The 16,153-nt window shown below is 49.4% G+C and overlaps 7 protein-coding genes across 7 annotated transcripts; 3 read left to right on the plus strand and 4 right to left on the minus strand.

Annotated features, from left to right (window-relative positions):
- Positions 1-1,185: 1,185 nt before the first annotated feature.
- On the minus strand, positions 1,186-1,847 carry VTN77DRAFT_7345 (uncharacterized protein; the record flags this gene model as incomplete). Its single annotated transcript, XM_069423724.1, has 4 exons — positions 1,186-1,214; positions 1,283-1,375; positions 1,459-1,599; positions 1,658-1,847. 4 exons carry the CDS (start codon positions 1,845-1,847, stop codon positions 1,186-1,188), a joined length of 453 nt encoding a protein of 150 aa, XP_069281151.1.
- A 1,916-nt stretch (positions 1,848-3,763) lies between these two features.
- On the minus strand, positions 3,764-7,964 carry VTN77DRAFT_7346 (uncharacterized protein; the record flags this gene model as incomplete). Its single annotated transcript, XM_069423725.1, has 3 exons — positions 3,764-4,372; positions 4,428-7,615; positions 7,688-7,964. The coding sequence occupies 3 exons, from the start codon at positions 7,962-7,964 to the stop codon at positions 3,764-3,766; spliced, it is 4,074 nt and encodes a 1,357-aa protein (XP_069281152.1).
- Positions 7,965-8,426: 462 nt separating this feature from the next.
- VTN77DRAFT_7347 (uncharacterized protein) lies at positions 8,427-9,060 on the plus strand (the record flags this gene model as incomplete). Its single annotated transcript, XM_069423726.1, has 2 exons — positions 8,427-8,569; positions 8,655-9,060. The coding sequence occupies 2 exons, from the start codon at positions 8,427-8,429 to the stop codon at positions 9,058-9,060; spliced, it is 549 nt and encodes a 182-aa protein (XP_069281153.1).
- A 415-nt stretch (positions 9,061-9,475) lies between these two features.
- Positions 9,476-10,391, minus strand: VTN77DRAFT_7348 (uncharacterized protein; the record flags this gene model as incomplete). The annotated part of the gene is made up of 4 exons (XM_069423727.1): positions 9,476-9,784; positions 9,841-10,019; positions 10,082-10,196; positions 10,266-10,391. 4 exons carry the CDS (start codon positions 10,389-10,391, stop codon positions 9,476-9,478), a joined length of 729 nt encoding a protein of 242 aa, XP_069281154.1.
- Positions 10,392-10,626: 235 nt separating this feature from the next.
- VTN77DRAFT_7349 (uncharacterized protein) lies at positions 10,627-11,466 on the plus strand (the record flags this gene model as incomplete). Its single annotated transcript, XM_069423728.1, has 3 exons — positions 10,627-10,720; positions 10,777-11,283; positions 11,345-11,466. 3 exons carry the CDS (start codon positions 10,627-10,629, stop codon positions 11,464-11,466), a joined length of 723 nt encoding a protein of 240 aa, XP_069281155.1.
- Positions 11,467-11,580: 114 nt separating this feature from the next.
- VTN77DRAFT_7350 (uncharacterized protein) lies at positions 11,581-11,984 on the minus strand (the record flags this gene model as incomplete). Its single annotated transcript, XM_069423730.1, has 3 exons — positions 11,581-11,636; positions 11,695-11,785; positions 11,838-11,984. 3 exons carry the CDS (start codon positions 11,982-11,984, stop codon positions 11,581-11,583), a joined length of 294 nt encoding a protein of 97 aa, XP_069281156.1.
- Positions 11,985-12,441: 457 nt separating this feature from the next.
- VTN77DRAFT_7351 (uncharacterized protein) lies at positions 12,442-15,813 on the plus strand (the record flags this gene model as incomplete). The annotated part of the gene is made up of 8 exons (XM_069423731.1): positions 12,442-12,573; positions 12,635-12,727; positions 12,786-13,058; positions 13,174-13,264; positions 13,323-14,603; positions 14,657-15,082; positions 15,132-15,662; positions 15,725-15,813. 8 exons carry the CDS (start codon positions 12,442-12,444, stop codon positions 15,811-15,813), a joined length of 2,916 nt encoding a protein of 971 aa, XP_069281157.1.
- Positions 15,814-16,153: the final 340 nt, after the last annotated feature.

Below are 16,153 nucleotides of genomic sequence, written 5' to 3' on the forward strand. Positions count from 1 at the left end.
GAACAGAAACAGGACAAGACGACACCGAAAGTAGAGTAGTCGAGACATGACGTCTCATCTCTCACCTCACCTCCCTTCCCCCTGCAGAATAGAATAGATAGATGCCACCCCGGAGATCAAATCAGCCAGTCAGACAAAAAAAAAAGTCACGAGAAAGAAAGAAAGGAACAAAAAAAGAACCTCTACATGTACATGTACAGTACACGCATACATACGGGAATCAATCAGCCTTTTAGCCTGCCTAAGATATAATTATTTGGGAATAAAAAAATAAAAATAAAATAAAAATAAAAATAAAATAATACCACTATTAGGGTTAGGGTCATATTAGAGAAATAGAATATGGATGTCTTCCCAGATCTTTCTGAAAAAAAAAAGATCAATCATTAGATTAGGTAGGTAGATAGATAATCTGAGCGCAGCGCTGTTTTTAGGTAATTTTTGATGTTATGTACATTACATATACATACTTGGTGATGACCTGTAATAATATAATATCGCTAACAAGTTATTAAATAATAGTTCTATGTAGGTAGTAATTTTTCATTCTCTTTCTCTTCTGTGGAGATAGACATATATGTGTGTTCTACTGTAACTGTTATCATGCGAAAACACGACTGGGAATTGATTAGGTACTCATTACAGAATGAGTGTTCTTGTTGGGTTCTGTACTTGAGGTATTTTATTTCCATTGCATGGTTACTGACTACTTCATGGTATGCATATATATATACGTGTGTATGGTTATGTGTATTTCTCAGTCGCAGCAGCGGTGTACCTAGAATACTGTAGAGTAGAATAGATAGAGGTTGTCGTTCGTTTGTTCATTTCCTTTGCCTCCTTCAGATCCATTCGACGCCGACCACCTATGTATGTAATGTATGTAATCCAGGGGAATGAAACGAAACAAAACACCGGCCAAACTCGACTGATGCAAACAAACTCGCTCGGGAATAGGTGGGCGCATAGCCCGCTGTTACACACGCCAGGTGGCTCCCGATCCATGATGAATGCAACAGTTACCCCATGTCCAACCAGAGATACAAGCAACTGGATATAAAACCGGCGAAGAGGGGAACGAGATTACAACACGAGGAAAGAGGATGCAAGGCAGAGAATCGTTCGTTCGTTCGTATCGTAAAGTAGAGACAGGAGCAGACAGAGAGAAGGGTATCGTGAAATGGCTCAGTTCGCGAGAATCGTACGGACGAGTTCTATGCGGCGCGTCCATGTCAGCCAAATAATTCTTCTCTTCTGGAGTAGCTTTCTTGCTTCAACATACCGGTGTAGTTGATCTCGCCCGAGCTGGTGTCAACTGCCTTCAAGAGCTCGTCAACCTCTTCATCGGTCATCTTCTCGCCCAGGTTGGTGAGGACTGAGGGATGTCAGTTATTCACTTCATCACGATACCCACGAACCAGCGCAAAACTGTAGTCACCCAGTTATAAGGATACTTACTGTAGCGAAGCTGCCCCACACCAATAAACCCCGTCAGATCCTTGTCAAACACTTGGAACCCCCGGCAGTACTCCTCTGGCTCGCCGGGATCGCGGAAACCACCGGGGCGGTTCAGGATCTTGGTGAAGGAGTCGAAATCAACTAGACCGGACGTCAGCGATGTTATTAACCCGTCGCCAGTCGGAATGATAGCTCTTACAGTCGCTACCGCCAACACTCTTTTCCAGCTCCCGGATCTCTGCCAGCGTAGGGTTCTGGCCACACGCGCGGAGCAGGTCGCCCAGCGACTCGGTGGCGACACGGCCGTTGCCGCGCTTGTCGAACAGAGAGAAGGCTTCCTTGTAGTTGGTCGAGGCCTGGTCGTTGTGTTTAGACTGTGAGCCAGACATTTTGACGGATGAAATAGCTGCAGCAGTGGAAATGGAGGTTCGAGAGTAACAAGCGGGGGTAGTGAGGGAATAGAGGGACTGAGAACAGGCGGGGAGAACAGAGCAGAGCAGGGCAGTAAAAATTGCAGTCACTTAAGACAGGTAAACCGCGGATGTAGCCCAGCTAGGGAAACCGCATCATAAACAGAGCATGCGAGGCGGACAGTGCTTCGCCAGGTTTCGTTTCCAGCCGTCTTCCGCCTTGGATCGATGATCCTTGTCGACGAGTGGCGGACCAAGAATCAGCCCCCGAGCCAACCACCAATCCATATTCATCATCAAAACAACATATTCCGCCCAGTTCTTCTCTGCTCTGTTCTGCTCGTTCTGCTCTGCTCTGCCGGCCTATCTCGCGCCAAAAATCCACAGAAGCAATCTAAAATCAATCCAGTTACCTACCATAGTTGCAACTTGCACACGGGATGAACAGCAGAAAATCGCCAGACGACGCAAGGACCAGACAAAGACGGTAATCGATCGGTCGATAGAAACGACAAGAAGAGCAGTCGGTAATAAATTCGGAAGAGGGTGCAAGACGATAATTATTAATTACTGACTGATCTTCAACCAAAGAATCAATTAGGAAGGTTGCAACTGTGTGTCATGGCGAGCAAGGGGGATGCTGAGCGCTACTACTGCGCTAGTCCGGTAGTGTCCCCTCCGTTGTTGTGGTAACCGGCCTAAAATAGCCCACCATGATCCACCGTAACCTGGGTAGAGGAGTTGGATCGTGATGTCATGTTGCCGATAAGATTGTCACAGTAGACTCGAGGAGATGAGGTTGGTTCAGTTTGTCTACTTGTATATGATATCAATGCGAAAGTTGGGTGAATGCAGTGACTTCCTTTTTTGGCATGGTTACATATTTTGCACTCGCAGTATTGGATTCTCTAGTATCTCTAAACTGACTGGAACAGAGCCTGCTAGGAAGCTCGCCAGGGAAGGAGATAATAAGAAAAACTACCTACCTACCTAGGGTATATAGTAGGTAGGCCTGGGTGCCCAAAGTCCCTGTCATAGACCAGGTATTTCTCTTCAGACCAGCCGAACGAAGCGAGACCTGTAAGGCCTGCATGTGATAAGAATATATATATCGATGGGAATCAACACACAACTTCCAAAGGTTATATATACAGCGCAGAGCAAGGGGATATCAGAAATGAAAATCAAAAATTAAGACCTATCTGTCAGATTCAGAGAGTTTCCAGGACCAAAGCGATCGATTTCACCCGTGAAGTACAGTAATTTGCATACCCATCCTAGGTGGTTATCCGAGACAACAACAAATGGGATCGATAGAATCATATCGACCCTTTCAAGTCCAGAATTCGGGGCTTATAACGTATTTCCCCATGAATTTAATTTCTTTAGCCATGATTGTCTTTTATGAAGTCTTGGTAGCTGGGAGTTCTAGTTCTAGTTCATAGTCAGTTGAACTCTTGTCATATGCTCGTGTGAAGTCACTCCGGATCTTCAGTAATCACTCCATATTCTTTCTACTGTTCAATGTGATTTCTGTCCTCTATCTACTAAAGTTCTACCGAGCCATCGCATCGCATCGCATCACGGTGGTTGTTGCCCTACCTAGATACTCAAGCTGCAGGCCAAATCCATCCAGATAATACATTATGGAAAAAATGCCACCTCATATTAGAGAAAAAGACGAGAGAGAGAAAGACCAAACAATGCACGCATAAACGAGCATTACAGATCTTGTTTAAAACGCTAAGATCACACTCTAACTCACTTATGCACTCCAAACATGCCCTGTTTCTTTTTATCAAAAAAAAAAAAACGCCAACCACAGATGTGCCGCGAGGAATTTAAATTAATCGAGAAAGAAACCAAAATGCAACAAACACAGTTCATGATAATAATTATCGAATGATATCATCAATCCTCACCCGCAATTCCTGGGCTAGCTGGACAAGTTCTGGTCCGATACCGCTCTGCTGCAACAACAGCAGCATCTCGGAGATCCGCGTTGCGATCGCATCGTTGCCAAAGACCTCGCCGCCCATACGCACTGAGTCCTGGAACCAACGCTGGATGACGTAGAGGAGGTCGCTGGCGATGAATCGTCGGTTGGGACCCTGGAAAGGCGCCTCGTCGTTGTAGAACATAGCCTCAAGCACCGAGTAAATCGTCTCGTGTGGAACCTCAAGATCCAGGAAAAGATCGACCACCCAGTTCGCCGGTCCCACGCCACGCTGGAACTCCAACGCGTATCGCTCGAGCATTGGCAGGAGCATTGGCACTGGGAACACGGTTTCGGACATCCGCAGGCGGCTGCCAAGGGAGCGAACCTTCTCGATCACAGCTTCGTACGGCTGGGCTTCTCCCCTCTCGACGGTCTCATCATGGATATTCTGCAGCAGATGTTGCCAGGTGCTCTTGATGTCGGCGGAGTTACGGTGATCTGCGAGGTAGAAAATCTGCAAGCAAATGTCGTAATAACTACCCGCGTCGGCATATTTATTAAAGAGCTGCGAAGCTGTTAGCGTTCATACCGCGATGTCGCCACAAACAATTGAGACTTACCAGGCTGATGTCCATGATGGGTCCGTCCACTTCCTTGAGAACGTCAGCCTTGTGCGCTGGATCGATTCTCGTGTCCTCCTTCAGACGTTGCAACAGATCATCTTGGATGTTGGCGACATCCATCAAGTTGGTGATTTCTTGAAGCAGCCTCTGCCGAGATTGCCGACCAACGTCCGGCGTAAAGGTCGACGCGTTGGCGCGTGCCTGTCCAAGGTACTCAATTCGTCGACTCAAGGGCAGCGAAAATGCACTCTGGGCCAACTGATACTGAACTCGAGCAGCCTCGTAATATCGTTCTGACTGGCCATAGTACTTCCAAAGAAGATCGGCATGAGAAATATCATCGGCAGATTTACGCTCCAGATACGTGACCACGAAAGGAGACTTGGTTTGAAGCAAGCGATCGCTCCAACCCTGTTCAAGGTACCAGTCGTACAGACTGGTCAAGAAGACTTCATCGTTCGAGTCCGAAATAACGCCATATGCCTCGTTCCGTCGCCTGGCAATCACAGTATATTGCCCGTCAATGACACCAGGATCAGACGCCGCCAAGTTGTCCACAGCAACGATCACCTTGAAAACGAGGTCGTAGCATTGTTTTCGGAAGTCATAGTACGCTCGGCGAGAATCTTCTGACGGGCGGCCGTCCATGATCCAGCCGAGGGCCAAGTTCGCCTTATCCGAGCTCTCTGCGACACTGAGACATAGTTGGATCGCACCGGCAAAGAACTGATTTTCGATGTAGTTGTTCACGGCAGACACAAGATAGTCCATGGGCAAGCTGTCAGACACCTGCTGGAAAAGACGCAAGCTCTCGTTGAGCAAGTTGCGACCCAGTTCGGAATTCGCACCAGCTTCAGTGGCTCTCTTGAGAAGCTCCTGCGCCTTGAAAATAATGACATCCTCTGCACTGCAGAAGTTGCCACACCGTCGTCGCAAGGCATCAGCCACTGTCTCCACATTTGAGCCCTTGGCAATGTTCCTGTTAACAATCGCCTTCACAAGCTCCTTGGCAATATCATATCCTTTGCTGGTGCTAAATAGCTCCTCGAAGGTGAGCTTCAGGAAGCGCTGCTTGGCCTCTTCGGGGAGGGCCAGAACAATCTCGTCAACCCGCTCATCGAACAGAACAAGCACGAACGAAATTCCTTCAATTGCGTCAGCGAGCAACTGAACCAGAGAGTGCAAAGCGCGGTGCTCAGCTTGGAGCGCAATTTCCTCCTGTTTGGTGGATGCACGGGATAGAGCTTCAGGTCCACTCAATCCCTCGATGAAGTTCTTGTTCGCCTTGAAAAAGTCCTGCAGCGCAGACAGGTCCCTTTGAATAGTCTGCAGCTTGGCGGTGCTCACCGATGGTTCGAACTGCTGCGTCCCATTCGGCTGGCTTTTCGTAACAGCGATTTCCTTCTTCCAGATCGAGCGAAGAAGCCTAGACATGTACAGGGCGATGCCGCTGTGTCGCGGCGAGGGTACAATGGCGTCGATTGCTGGAGCACCATTGTCGGCAACGGCATTTTCGTTCATTGTCGGCCTTCCACCATATTCGATAAACACCTTGCGTGCAAACTCGAGAACTTCCGGGTCGTTAATCTTTGACAGTCGAGAATCAGACGAGATCTCGACTCCTTGACCACATGCAACCGCCAAAGCAGTTGCGAGTGTTTCGCTCCGTCCGTAGGTCCGGATGAAGTTCTTGACCTCACCTTCCAGCCCTTCCTCGCCACCACCATGGCGCACCAGAGCCGCAAAGATATCCACCAGTCGACGCCGACGGATAACATGGACACCAGTGTTGGTCAAAATGGCAATTTCCGCCGCCGGGTGGTCGTATTGGATAGCAAGCTCATTCCCAAAGCCTGCCGCGTTACTCGATGCAGACACTGGAGGTGAACACAAACCGATATCTTCAGCCTTACTGCCCAGTGAAAGCCAAATTGCCGACTCAGAAGCTTTAGTCGGTATAACGCTCTCTTGAGAACGAGCGATACGTCCTGAATCTGGCGCAGAGATAAACAAGGTATCTTGCTTTTGCGTGGGATCTTTGCAAGTAAAACAGAAAAAGTACCCAGGTGGGAACCGCTCAGCGAAGCGTGTCGGATCTAAAGAATGGATGGGTACCTTTGAAGCCACCGACGACTGGTACTTGAGAGTCTGTCCTGCTGGCCCACTGGGAACAACTGTGGCAGAAGGATTATCAAACGGAGGGGTCTTCACAAAATGTGCCTGCATGCTGGTTGGAGCACTCGTTCCACTGGGTGCAGGAGACCAGCTGTAGGATCCCGTAGCACTAAGGTAGATACGATATCCTGTTGCGGTGGTAGCCATAAGATGATACCTCGATGCTTCGTTAGAGGGGATAGGGCTGATCGAAACAATTTTGACCTTGGGGTTCAATGTTTCATTAGAGGCGATGATGTGTCCAATATTCGAGTAAATATCAGAAGCGGGCTTGGTAATAGCCAGAGCTAGCGTCCCATCAGATTTCATGTGAAACACTCGGATGGTGGACAATGACGAGAGTGTGTAAAGCAGTTTCCGGGTATCATCGACGACCATTTGTTCAACATGCTCAGACGGCTTCTGAGAAAAGCTGAGGGATGGAGTAAACGACGCAAACCGGGAACTCGTATGGTTGACTTTGCTGCATCTCCCCTGGAACCATTTTTCCTCCTGCTGGTAGGTCAATTCGTAGACGTCGTTATCCGACGTACCTGCGAAAAAAATTCTGCCCGTAGAATCTGACGAGGCAATGACATGGATATCAAGCCCGCGTATCGAAGTTGACATTCCCGTCTGATAAAGAGTCACCTGCTTTCCTCCACCAGCCACGGTCTCGCAACCCATTCCCAGCAGCATAACTTCGGCGGTGGTTGATATCACAAGGACATGGGTAATAGAAGGGAGGAACACTCCAGGCCGAGGTTTTGCCAGTTTTACCGTATTTATACTGTTAGGCTGGTTCTCAAACCCAACCAGCTGCGGATTCGGATGAGTATAGTCCCAGAGGTAGAGAGCATTGTCGATTGCAACCCATGCGTGATTGATCTCCGCAAAGAGTCCCATGCTCGTTGACACCTGCGCACGATTGTACTGGTCGAATATCTGGTCCGGGATATTGTACATCTTGATCTTGTGGAAAGGAGCCCATGATGGCGAAGCCGGGATCTCATAATCTGACGAGAAACCTTCTGTAGGACCACTTAGCAAAACAACGGATTGACACAACAGATCTCAAACAAAACGAGCAGCAATTGACCCACGTGAAAGGTAGCTGTCCAAATCCGGATATCGTGCCTCCTGTGCAAGGGTATCATTGATCGTCCGCGCAGCGCGCTCTCGAGAACTCAAGGTCTCACTCTTGATCTTGGGAGCTGCTGGGGAGAGCTTCTGGAGCGCCGTTGGGGGCGAGGTTTGCGTCACGGACGCCGAGGGGGTCTTCGACTGGAAAAGAGCCCCATGGTTTATGGTGCTGGCCGCCGGAGTCTGGAAATATGTTCCTGGCAGAGGTCTTGGAGGCGTTAGACTTGGATAGGACATCGTTTATCTAGTCTGTTCGTAGCTGGGGACTTCGTCTCCCCGCGTCGAACAGACACTCCTCGCACACAGGAAATAACTGAAAATGAGTGAAAATCGGGTCGCAAATTATATTGCTGTATATGAAGGCGGAAGAGATGTGTGTTAGAAAGGAGTGGTCGGTGGTGAAGTTGCGCAGAACATGCCTCTGCCAGCCCGGCCGACGCGAGATGTAGCTGGGAAAGCACTGCAGAAGTTCGAAAGCGTGGAGCGGCAAGAAACAATTTCGCGCACGGGCCAAGTTAGGTAGCTCGTCCTTTGTCCTCCGCCGCGTCGCAGTGAATGCTTCGGGTCCTCAGTGAATTGCCTATTCATTCAAATTTCAACCTTTTGTATTATATTATTGTCGTGTACCATTGATTGTTCAATCGTTGACTCAGCATTCCGTCAATTCCTGCTCTGTGTCGGTCTTTTCATCCTTCCGCCATGCTCAAGCTTGTCCGATTTTCCGCCCGGTTGGGGTTGCGTTCTGTACGATGCAATTCCACAGCAACCAGTGGAGTCCCTCCACTGATGGCCAAGCTTCGCTCTGACCTGAAAGATGCTATGAAGGCAAAGGACACCGCGAGGTACAGTTTACACAACCAATGCATCAATGCTCGACCACGAGTCGGAACATGGGTTGGTTTGAACTGCTAACAAGGCCAGGTGAAGATTGGATGTCCTGCGAGCCATCATATCAGAGACAAACAATGCTTCCAAAACTTCGTCTCCTATCCAGACCGATTTACAGTTACTGTCGTTAATACGGAAGAGAATCGCCGCAGCAAAAGATGCCGGTCAGCAGTTCTTAGAAGCCAACCGACCTGAACTCAAGGAAAAGGAAGATGCGCAGATTGCAATCTTGGAAGAATACGCTGGGCAGATTCAAACAATGAGTACAGAAGAAATACAGAGCGCCGTTTCTCAAGCCATCTCCCAGTTGCAGGGCGAGGGGAAGAAGGCTGACGTCGGGAGCGTCCTCAAGACCTTGTTTGCGCCCGGAGGCATTTTGGATGGCAAGCCGGCGGAAAGAGCAGAAGTTGCGAGAATTGTTAAGGAGACAGTGGCTAAATCTTGAAAAGCAGAACGCTTCATTGTAGCTATAATACATGGCCAATCTCCACTCTCGCCATGAAGACACCTATCAACTTCTGTTTGACCGTAAGGAACCCATCTCCAGAAGCACTGTGACAGCAAATTCAAATGGGAATAGGAGAAAAAAAAAAGGGAGAGAGAGAACTAGACAATTAAGAATACAATCAAGCATCTGGGAGCATACTGACGAAAGGAAAAGCCAAATGTAAACAGTCATATTAAACCTGAAGACTCCAGAGAAAACAAAAAGCAACCCAAGCGCCGTGTCACATGCATAACTCAGTATCCTCCTGATCCTTTGAATGGATATCTAATTCATGCCTTTGTTTCAGAAACCCCGAGTCTCGTCCCAAACGCCCGACTACCGGTAGCCGATGTCATTCAGACACGTTGAGGTTTTAGGAGCAGAGTAAAACAACTCCGCCGAGAGAAGTCATGATGACTCCAATCCACCACCACCTATCAAGAGTTGCGGAATCTAGCCGCCTCAGGAAGGTGTCCTGGTGTGGTGTTTCACCAAAAACAGCATCTCGCTTTGCCTTTGCCTTTACAGTCGCCGTAACCATGACCGTGGGATTTAAAGTTGTCGTCGGTAGCATTTCCGGCGGCTTGTACACGAGATACAACGGCTGCATGGGCGTGCCATCGAATTCGTATAAATCGAGACGGGGAACGTTGTGAAATGGATCGGTATAAACCGAGTAACTCTATAGGGTACAAGGTTAATTGGCGCTTTTCGTAAGTAAACGAACAACGACTATACCTTAAAGACTTCTGTCTGATTATAGCGAGTGTATGATGCGTACTCGCCGGCGCAAGGGTTGGAGATGAGCTGACGGCCATCTGAGGTGAAGGGGGTCAACACAAGAGAGCCATTGGGCTCCAAGGAGTATGTGCCATGCTGCCACTGCATGAGTCCCTCAGCGCATTCAGGGTTAGAGGCTAGAAAGAAAAAGGAGTCAGTTTCGTTCTATCCGATGAACCTAAACAAGAGCATTACTGACGTTGCGCGATAGCCCGGTAGTATGCTTCTTCATAGTATCCATCGTCCGTAAAGGAATATGAGATTCCCGTAAGAGGAGGCTCCTTGAGCCTGTCTGAAATCGGATCATAGAATCCCTAAAGTATCACATGAGAATCAGCATTTGAGTTGTTTCCTTCCCGATGAACAGGGACGGTTAAGCATACAGGTCCTGTAATGACCTTGCGAGACTTGCTCGACCATGTGCCTGTTAATTGAGGATCCACAGCTGCCTGAGCTGTCAAGAACAAGGAAGTAAAAAGAAGCAGAGAATTGACTATATTCGGCGCCATGTTGAACCACCTCGGGATGTTGGAAAGAGATGATTGATGTAAGAGCGCAATCGCAGGAAGGGGCGCAACCGCCTTGACGTCGTCTCCAGCAGGAATTCCGCAGCGGCGAGCGGTATTTGGTATTTGTCCATGCCGCTTTGAAACCGCGCCAAGACCCGCAAGTCGATCCTCATAATGAAGCTGGTGGCAGTGCAGTGTATTCGGATTCGATGATGCCATCCATTTGATAGCGACCATGGCTGCTCTGAAGACTGCTGCTAAGAAAGAGTTGCGAAGGAAAATCCAAAAGGTCCTCCAAAATATACCTCGAGAATCCATCGCCAGTCAATGTAAGATCGCCTTTCTATCTGCACAGGATAAGATGTCCGCAACTAAATAGTCGCAGCTGCATTGGCCACCAGTAGATTATTGTCACTATCGGAGTACCAGAATGCGAAGAGAATAAGCGTTTATCTCTCCATGCCTCAGGGGGAAATCTCTACGACAGGAATAGTTCGGGATGCTCTGGCAAGCGGAAAAGAGGTCTTCATACCCTACATTCACAGTATTGAAGCTGAGCCTGCGCAGCCGAAAGTCTCAGTCATGGACATGCTCTCTCTCAACTCCATGGAAGAATTTGAATCCCTTACACCGGACAAATGGGGTATTCCATCGCTCAGCGAAACATCTATTCCTACCAAAAGAAACTGCTTTGGTGGCTACGGTGTGGAACCAACAAGGCCGCGAAATCCTGAGGAGGCATTTGGGCTGGATTTAATTGTGATGCCAGGAGTGGCATTCGACATCAACTTGAGGCGGCTTGGCCATGGAAAAGGATATTACGACCATTTTCTGAATAGGTACAGCAGAGAAGTGGCAGGCTCTCCTGGCGCTCCTCAGAAACCTTTCCTCGGTAAGGGATTTTGCCCCCTACCCTCCAATAAGCATTTCTGATCAGGATCCCTCCACTGTAGTTGCGCTCGCTCTGAAAGAGCAAGTTCTCCCTCCTACTGAGGAGATCCCTGTCGACGAGCACGATTGGCTAGTAGACACGGTCATCGTCGGTAATGGGAAGTTGATAGTTCCTGAAAAATAAGAACAAGGCCGAACTCATCTCCCTATAACCAGTCGAATTCTTTTTTGGATGATACAAAAACCATGCCTCAAACGCCATTGCACATAATTATCGTCCACCAGAAAATCGTTGCGATTATTGTTGTACTTCTTGGATCAAGGACACATTGTCACCCTTCAACAGGATCTGGCCTATAAAAAGACATTTAGCATCAGAAATCCAAGAGAATAGCTGCAGATGGTGGCTTACCCAATTTTCTCCGCTTTTCCTCTTCAGTCTTTGTAGCAAGTCGGACCTCAACAGCATCGTCGATGACAAGGTTCATGAACTCATCAAATCCCTAGATCACAGTCAGAGTGCGCACCACACCAGGACAAAAGGTGACAACGTACTCGAATCTTGCCTTCTATCCGGAAGGCCAGCTGTTCGTAGAGCCAAATTGATACTGTGGATCGTTGCTGAAGAAGCTTGAAGATGAAATGGATGGGGGCAAGCAGCGTCTTGCGCGCCGCTGCCGCATTGTTTCCTCGGCTGGACATGATGGTGGGTTGCCAAATAGTCGGGTCCAGACAATGAGAAAATTTGTATCGAGGGGAAAAGAAAGCGCACGGCAGTAAGAAGTAGAGGAGATTGGTCAGGTTGGTTTCTACCTCTAGGTTGTCGCGTGCCTTCTCGATTGTAGTAAGAGAAACCAATGTGAAGATCGGCTCCGCGTCAGGCAGCTTTAAGGTTGTTGCGGCTCACGAACTTTTTTGGGTTGTTTGGGTTCCGTCACCAACAGGTGTCACCATCCCACCTTCTTCACTCTCCTTCTCCCTTTCCACCAACTTATTATCTCTCTGTACTGAACAGTCGAATTTAGGCCTTCTACACCTTGTGTTCCATGTACTTTTAAATTCATGACTTGAACAACGAACAGTTGGATCTCTCCAGCCTTGCTGACGGCTCGCCGCTCATCCGCAATCATCCCACCCTCACCCGTACCCCTCCACCATCATGGCAGACAAAGGGAACGGCCTGGGACAGGCCTTCGCGCCTGTCCTAGCGGCTGTCGCGACAATGCAAGGAAACGCGCCACGAGCTGAGAAGGCACACGCTCATGAGTTCCTGGAGAAGTTTCAGAAATCAGTACAGTCTCCATGGCATACCTTCAACTTTTCTGGCCTCTTCTGACGCGGGTCTTCTGTAGGTTGAAGCCTGGACAGCTACACATGCCCTGCTACAGTCGCCGGAAACCCCAGTGGAAGCAAAGCTATTTGCTGCGACGACGCTGAAGGGAAAGGTGGGAAAAGACAAGTTTTACGAACCGAGGCGCTGATGGAGGATGCTGACGGGGCCAGATCACATACGATCTCGACCAACTACCCGCTGATTCCCTCCCGGCGTTGCGCGATTCCATACTCAACCTGCTCACAGTTTACGCATCTGGACCCCGACCGATACAGACACAGCTTTGCGTGTGTTTGGCTAATCTAGCCATACAGATGACCACATGGAAAGATGTTTTGGGAACAGTGGGGTCGGCGTTGGGAAATACTGCTGGAGATTGCGTTCTGGAATTTCTCAAGATTCTTCCGGAAGAAGTGACTGAAGGGCGCAAAATCAACCTGAGTGTATGTTCGATCGGTCAATCATCCATCTGTCCAACTTCCGTCTTTGCGCGATCCAGCAACAACCTCCGTATTTCGGCCAAAGGTTGAGAATCTAATTCGTCGTGATGAAACTTAGGAAGAGGATCTTGCAACGAGAACCAAGGAACTGCTGGACGATAACGCGGAACAGGTCATGCGTCTACTTACGCAATATGCTCAGTCTTCTGGTATGTACTCTGTGTTGCTTCTTCGATGCTGGCCGGAAGTTTCGGCTCACATATGCAGCTTCTGCGGCAAAGAATCCTCGACTCATCGACTGCATTACCTCCTGGCTACGTGAGATCCCAGCGTCGCAGGTCGTCGAGTCTCCGTTGATGGATGTCATTCTGAAGGCGCTTGATGACGACTCGTCGTTCGACGCCGCCGTCGATTGCATGTGCGCAATCTATAGAGACACCCGCGAGGTTGATGACTGTCTACCTACTATTCAGAATCTGTATCCTCGTCTGGTAGCTCTTAGGCCAAAAGTTCGCGAGGCCGCGGAAGCTGAAGATGTGGAGACGTTCAAAGGCTTGACCAGGCTCTTTGCCGAAGCCGGCGAGGCTTGGGTAGTCTTGGTTGCGCGGCTTCCTTCAGATTTCCGCGGTCTTGTAGAGACTGTCCTGGAGTGCTGCGCTCGAGACCGGGAGCGAGAGGCGATATCTTTCACTTTCAACTTCTGGTTCGAACTGAAGCAATACATCACCCTGGAGCGATATGCGGAGGCACGGGCGAAATTTGCCGACGTGTACTCCCAACTGGTCGATGTCATGATCAAGCATCTCGAATTTCCAACTCCCGAGGGAGATGAAACGGATCTTTTTGACGGCGACCGGGAACAGGAGGACAGGTTCCGCATGTTTCGACATTCCATGGGTGATGTGCTAAAAGACTGCTGTGCAGTGATTGGGGTTACGGAATGCTTGATGAAGGCATACCGTTTGATACAACAGTGGGTGTCCAAGTACGGGGCACAGGCGAGCAACGCCCACGTCCCGCACTGGCAAGAACTTGAAGCTCCTCTGTTCAGCATGAGAGCAATGGGGAGGATGGTTGAACCAGAAGAAAGCACCGTTCTGCCCCAAGTGATACCCTTAATAGTCCAGATTCCGGAGCAAGAAAAGGTTCGTTTCTCGGCTATAATGGCTCTTGGGCGTTACACGGAGTGGACAGCCCAACATCCAGAAACCTTGGAGGCACAGCTGAACTACGTGATCTCTGGTTTCCAGCATCACTCCCAAGAAGTTGTTGGGGCTGCTGCTCTCGCGTTCAAATATCTGGGAACGGATTGTGCGAAGTTGTTGGGAGGACACCTCCAACAGCTCCACTCGTTCTACGAGTCCGTCATTGACAAGCTGAAGCCGCAGAGCCAAGAGGAGGTGACGGAAGGAGTGGCCGCTGTGGTGGCAGTCCAACCGATCGACAAGATTTACGAGTCTTTGAAGCTGTTCTGTGACCCTCTCATGGCAAGAATCATGAACCTGGCAAATAACGCCAAGGATGAACAAGGCCAGAGGGCTGTCGCTGGTACGTCTCGAGGGATATTCCCCGGATTGTTTGACAAGCTGACATTCTTCCAGATCACCTGCAATTAATCACAATTTTTGTTCAAGTTGTCGCACCGTACGTAGCGCCGGGGCAGGAGAACCCTGCAGTCAAATATTGTGGGGAAATCCTTCCTATCATGAGCACGATCGTCATGAACTTTACGACTTCTACACCCATACTGGAGCGTGTGTGCCGGTGTTGGCGGTACATGGTGATCTCGTATCGAACGGCCATGATTCCCTTGTTGCCCAGCCTGGCACAGACCTTGGCCGCTGGCTTCGAAGCCTCCAAAGAAGGTTGCTTTTTGTGGGCCACAGACGCCGTCGTCCGAGAATTTTCGGAAGGCGCAGAGAATGTGGACCGCGCCACTACTGAAGCCGTGTACCATTTCTTTGAGCAACAGACGGTCGTGTTTTTGCGAATCTTGAACGATATGCCCCCGGAGCAGCTACCAGACCGTAAGTCCGGACCCAGTTCTCCAGGACCAAGCACTAATGCTCTGTGTAGTGATCGAAGATTTCTCCCGGCTAGCAAGTGACGCTGTTCGCTACTATCCCAAGGAGTGTATCACTTCTTCTCTTGCAGTGCCGATCTTCTCTGCGGGTCTGAGTGCTCTCACTCTACAGCAGGTCGATCCGCTTATCGCCACTTTGCACTATTACCGTGACCTGCTGAGTTTTGGCTTTGATACTCCGTCTGTGTCAGATTTCACCGGTCCTGATGGACAGCCCTATACGAGTCCCCCTGAAGTACGGGCGGCGGTGAAGCAATTGCTCGGTTCTCAAGGTCAACTGCTGGTTCAGCGGGTTTTGACAGGGATGATGTTCAGTTTCCCTGGAGACTGTTTCCCTGACGCATCAGGCGTTCTCATGACATTGTTTGAGTTGATGCCACAGGAAGCTGGAACATGGGTGCAGTCCACCATTCAGATGCTCCCTGCAGGGACCATGAAACCCGGGGAGGCTGAGAGGTTGATGAGCAACATTTCCGACAAGATTCGGTCTGGCGAGACGCGCAAGATTCGAGTGCTCTTACAAGGTTCGAAGGCTCCGATACTTTTTTTTAATCACTCCGCCCTCCAGTACTGACTGTCTTCCCAGACTTCACAAATTCATACCGACGGCGGAATGTTGCGCCCCGAGAAGGTCTTGGCAGGCTGGAAGCCACCCGTTTCCGCTTCAGTGGATAAAAACCTACCATTCGAATTGGATCGAGTGTCTGAGAGCACAGTTCGAGAGCCGTCGAGACTTTTCGGCTCGACCTGTGGAAGCGTTTGTGGTGTCGTCAATGGAAACATTGTCTGCCATGGCGTTGACTCGGTTACAGACCCGCAGGTAAGGCAATCGCAGATGAATTCGCAGGCCATCTTGTCTCAGGACTTCAGTGTTTCCCAGCAGACTTCCCCCCTGTTTTTCCGTTCTTCTCTCGAACTGCCACAGCATACTTTCTTTTCTTGATTTGTCTAGCAAGTGTGAGAGATGCTCGACGCAACCACAGATGGTCCATGACGCTGAGATTCTTCCCTGTAG

This window comes from Rasamsonia byssochlamydoides (assembly GCF_041956645.1).
Source record: "Rasamsonia byssochlamydoides strain NRRL 3658 unplaced genomic scaffold VTN77scaffold_6, whole genome shotgun sequence".
NCBI classification, from domain to species: Eukaryota; Fungi; Ascomycota; class Eurotiomycetes; order Eurotiales; family Trichocomaceae; genus Rasamsonia; species Rasamsonia byssochlamydoides.